This window comes from Engraulis encrasicolus, chromosome 6 (assembly GCF_034702125.1).
Source record: "Engraulis encrasicolus isolate BLACKSEA-1 chromosome 6, IST_EnEncr_1.0, whole genome shotgun sequence".
Taxonomy (NCBI): domain Eukaryota; kingdom Metazoa; phylum Chordata; class Actinopteri; order Clupeiformes; family Engraulidae; genus Engraulis; species Engraulis encrasicolus.
The window spans coordinates 1,344,118-1,349,117 of NC_085862.1; the positions used below are offsets into that span (position 1 = coordinate 1,344,118).

The 5,000-nt window shown below is 44.4% G+C and overlaps 1 protein-coding gene across 1 annotated transcript in view; it reads right to left on the reverse strand.

Moving 5' to 3' along the window:
* Positions 1-5,000, reverse strand: part of prrc2c (proline-rich coiled-coil 2C) — a 93,807-nt gene that overhangs the window by 4,315 nt on the left and 84,492 nt on the right. Inside the window, exon 35 of the mRNA XM_063200421.1 lies at positions 3,910-4,143. Coding sequence (XP_063056491.1) covers positions 3,910-4,143 — 234 coding nt within the window. The remainder of the gene's footprint in view (positions 1-3,909; positions 4,144-5,000) is intronic.

The window sequence follows — 5,000 nt, forward strand, 5'->3', positions numbered from 1 at the left end:
AAATGCCAAACAAAAGCCGTTTTACATACAATAGATACACTAATGGCCAATGGCCATATTAACAGCTAGCTTAGCAACTGTCAGCCAAACCCATTCAAACTCTACAGGACATTAGCGAACCCTGTTTTAGGAGCTAGCTGCCACACTACAAACGAACAAAGAGGTTTCTTTGCTACTACAACACTACAAACTAAGGCTGTAACGATATTGCATCGAACTGAGGGATCGCGGTACGCAGACCCACGAACCCCTATCGCGAACCTTCCTGGCAGAATCGCGATGCGCCCTTTAAAAGTTGTTACCAAAGTTCTTCCCTAACAAATTCTATGTTGTTACCCCCTCAGTCTAGAAAACAGCAGGATACAGGCAAATGTTTGCATATGCGCTTTAAAAAGACAAGTAGAAAAGGGGCGCACATGTGCGAGTAACACTTCCATTCACCCCTCTCTTATAAAATGTTCCGTCCAACCAGCACGTGCATTTGTTGTCAATTGCCTGAGCAACCTCCGCGAGACGAAAAACTTGGAAACGTCGGAAGGTAAAGCACAGAAATGAACAACAGACCAAGAAGGCTTTATCAAACGTGTGAAGGTGTTCAGATTCATGCATGCGCCGATGCTGTTGAGTGGAGATAGACGTTGAGCGGAGAGAGAGAAAGAGAGCGAGAGAGCGAGATGCTCCGCCTGCCCAAATTCATAAACCACGCTACGCTCTAAGGGAAGTGTCTGAAGTCGGGCGAAAGTTGAGGTCAATGTGGATGTTAATGGGCAGCGTTATTTCTTCCCGGCATTGACCGCCTACCTAGCGAAAACATGCTCCATTTCAGCCTGCATCCATTTCCACTCTTGACAAAATGTCAAATCACAAAACCAAACAAAGGACAACGTGCGTGTTGCATCGTGAGAACATAGGCTAACTGAGGTTCATTTCGAGATTTGTTTGTATAAGCGTGCGCGCGCTGCTGCACGATCAAAAAAAGTTACAAAAATATTAAACATCAAAATTAAGTGCTGCATTTTTGTAAGTAACTTTATACAACATGTTTCCTAACGAAATATGACCAGTGTTGTTTTCAGTTAATGTTTGGATATTAATTGGATAATGTTTGATCATGTGAGAGAGTTGTTATAGGCTACTTACTGGAACCCTGACCCTTCTCTCTCCGTCTCTGTCTCTCTCACACACGGTTAGCATCTCTGCATGATATGATCTAAGGCTATTAATAAGAAGCCTACTTTTCCTTGGTGAACTAATATCCCTTATTTTTCTGTGTTGTGCTTTGATGTCAACACCTGGGGAACAGGTTGGTAGCCTATATCTGCAACATCATTTAATACACCTACAAAATTAATGTAGGCAAGTAGGCCTAAATGCAAAAAGAAAGCATATACAGTGCCCTCCATAATTATTGGCACCCCTGGTTGAGATGTGTTTTTTAGCTTCCAATTATTTTATTTTTTTTCTAAATAATATGGGACCTTAATGGAAAAAAAGAGAAAAATCCAACCTTCGATACAAGTGCATTTATTCAGTGGGGAAAAAATCCCACATAAAGAAATAATTATTTGACATCAAATAATGTGTGTCACAATTATTAGCACCCCTGGTGTTAATATTTTGTACAACCCCCTTTTGCCAGCAAAACAGCACCTAATCTTCTCCTATAATGTTTCACAAGATGGGAAAAGACAGAAAGAGGGATCTTTAGCCATTCCTCTTTGCAGAATCTCTCTAAATCATCCAGAGACATGGGTCCTCTCCTCTGTACTCTCCTCCTCTTCAGCTCACCCCACAGGTTCTCAATGGGGTTGAGGTCAGGGGACTGAGATGGCCATGGGAGGAGCTTGATTTTGTGTCTGGTGAACCATTTCTGTGTAGATTTGGCCATATGTTTAGGGTCATTGTCTTGCTGAAAGACCCAGTGACGACCCATCTTCAGCTTTCGGGCAGAGGGCAACAGATTTTGATTTAAAATGTCCTGGTATTTCAAAGCATTCATGATGCCATGCACCCTAACAAGGTCCCCAGGGCCTTTGGAAGCGAAACAGCCCCACAGCATCACTGACCCACCCCCATACTTCACAGTGGGTATGAGGTGCTTTTCAGCATGCGCATCTTTCGTGGCACGCCAGACCCACTTAGAGTGTTTGTTGCCAAAAAGCTCAATCTTGGTCTCATCTGACCAAAGCACACGGTCCCAGTTGAAGCCCCAATACCGCTTGGCGAACTCTGAGGAAAGGTTTTCTCCGTGCATGCCTCCCAAACAGCTTGTTGGCCTGTAGACAGCGTCTGATGGTTGATTTGGAGACTTTGTGACCCCAGGATGCTACCATTTGTTGTAATTCTGTAACAGTGAGCTTTGGAGATCTTTTGATTTCTCTTACCATCCTCCTCACTGTGCGTGATGGCAAAATAAACTTGGGTCCTCGTCCAGGCTTGTTTACCACTGTTCCAGTTGTTTTGAACTTGTTAATTATTCCTCTCAAAGTGGATATGGGCAGCTGCAGTTGAGTGGCAATCTTCTTGTAACCTCTGCCTGACCTGTGAAGGTCGACGCACATCTGCCTCACTTGTATGCAATGTTCATTTGTCTTTCCCATGTTTAAGAGTGGATAAGAGAAATGGCCTCGGTGTCACGTCATATTTATACCCCAGGGAAACAGGAAGTGATGAATTACTAATTAAATGTTCCTACATACTCTGGTAAACTTTGTAAACTACTGTAGAAATGACAGAAATGCTTCAATTATATTCATATCCTGGGAATTGTTAAGGGTGCCAATAATTGTGGAACAGGTGATTTAATGAAAAATAATTATTTTTCAGTCAGGGATTTTTTTTATTTCCTTACAATTCATTTGAGTTGAAGGCTACATTTTCCTACAATTTTCAGTGTGACAGTATTCTTCTGCAATAAACACTGAATTTATTTTAAGGCTTTTAACACATCTCAACCAGGGGTGCCAATAATTATGGAGGACACTGTATATAGCCTATATAGGCCTATAATTTATTTTCTTCTTTTTTTTCCTTTAAAAAATATATAAATAATAATAAAATCGTGGGGCGTATCGAACCGTGGGTCATATATCGTGATACAAACCGAATCGTGGGTTGGGTGTATCGTTACAGCCTTACTACAAACTTATATCATTTTCATGATGGCCTTTTATGGATATTTTTAATTGATTTTTTGGGAGTTAAACTACTAAAATAAAAAACACTGTTTCTCTTCTCCCTGTCAAGTAAACTCCAGTGATTTCCTGCCAAGTCAACCGTATCGTGTGGTGTTTTTCCTTTTCCTTATTCAAACCTCCGCGGTAGGGTAGAAGAATAGAACACCACTGACCTATCAGGGACAAGTACTCACTGAACTGCTGCAAGCATATTGACCAATCACAGTCCAAGAGCATAGCTCAGCTCACGGACATTTCAGCCTGGGAGAACCATGCGTGTACCGCAGCCAGGGGTTGTTTTATCGCTGCACAGGGGGGCGTGGTCGTGGTGGCTACTTTTTTGTACTGCACCTCAGTTGAGGTGCTACTGTGAATCCCCCTTAATGCGTCAGTATGACACTAGCTTCCTGTTTCCATCCTCACTGCACCAATAAAGCAGTTAAGGCCCAAAACAATGAAATAAATCAATAAATCCCCCGCGTTTAAAACAGCCCTCTCTGCTCCTGTGTGTTGTGTGTGTGTGTGTGTGTGTGTGTGTGTGTGTGTGTGTGTGTGTGTGTGTGTGTGTGTGTGTGTGTGTGTGTGTGTGTGTGTGTGTGTGTGTCTCTCTCACCTTGAGGTCCTCTGCTGCCTTCATGGCTGGTGTGTGTGTGTGTGTGTGTGTGTGTGTGTGTGTGTGTGTGTGTGTGTGTGTGTGTGTGTGTGTGTGTGTGTGTGTGTGTGTCTCTCTCACCTTGAGGTCCTCCGCTGCCTTCATGGCTGCCTGGGACCCTCGGGGGGGCATGGGGGGCCCCGGGGGGCCTCTGGGCGGGTGGTGCTGGGGCCGCGGGGGGTGGGGCATCAGCCCCGTGTTCATGGAGGGCGAGATGGGCGGGGCCATGGGGTTCCGCTGCACCCCGCCCCCAAAGGAGTTGGAGTGGGGAGGAGGACGCACCAGCGGAGACACCATGTTGGGCTGAGACAACATCTAGAGACAGAGGAGAGAGAGAGAGACACCATGTTGGGCTGAGACAACTAGAGAGAAAGAGGAGAGAGAGAGAGAGACACCATGTTGGGCTGAGACAACATCTAGAGAAAGAGGAGAGAGAGAGAGAGAGACACCATGTTGGGCTGAGACAACATCTAGAGAAAGAGGAGAGAGAGAGAGAGAGACACCATGTTGGGCTGAGATAATATCTAGAGAAAGAGGAGAGAGAGAGAGACACCATGTTGGGCTGAGACAACATCTAGAGACAGAGGAGAGAGAGAGAGACACCATGTCCGGCTGAGACAACATCTAGAGACAGAGGAGAGAGAGAGAGAGAGACACCATGTTGGGCTGAGATAACATTTAGAGACAGAGGAGGAGAGAGAGAGAGAGACACCATGTTGGGCTGAGACAACATCTAGAGACAGGAGAGAGAGACAGACACCATGTTGGGCTGAGACAACATCTAGAGACAGAGGAGAGAGGAGAGAAAATTATAATCTGGAGCAAAAGACTTTGCTTTATATTGTTTCTTTATAGGCTGTTTCACACTGTCTGTTGTCTTTGTATTGCACTCTGCTCCCTCGGCCTAGAAGATTTCACCAGGGAACTATGTGATTAGGATGCTACATTATGTTGCCTAGGATGAGAAACAATGTGATTCCTGTGAATTTCCATTCCTGTCCTTCAATGAATACAACCATCGCTGGAGGGGGAGACGAGACGAGAGAGTATCCTGAAAGCCAAAAGAGCAAGTTCTCTGCAATCTTATACTCTCCCCCTTTCGCGATAGCTATTATACTTTGATCAAACTTGTCGTGGTCTCATTATTCAATTAATTAGTTTAATTAATTCCC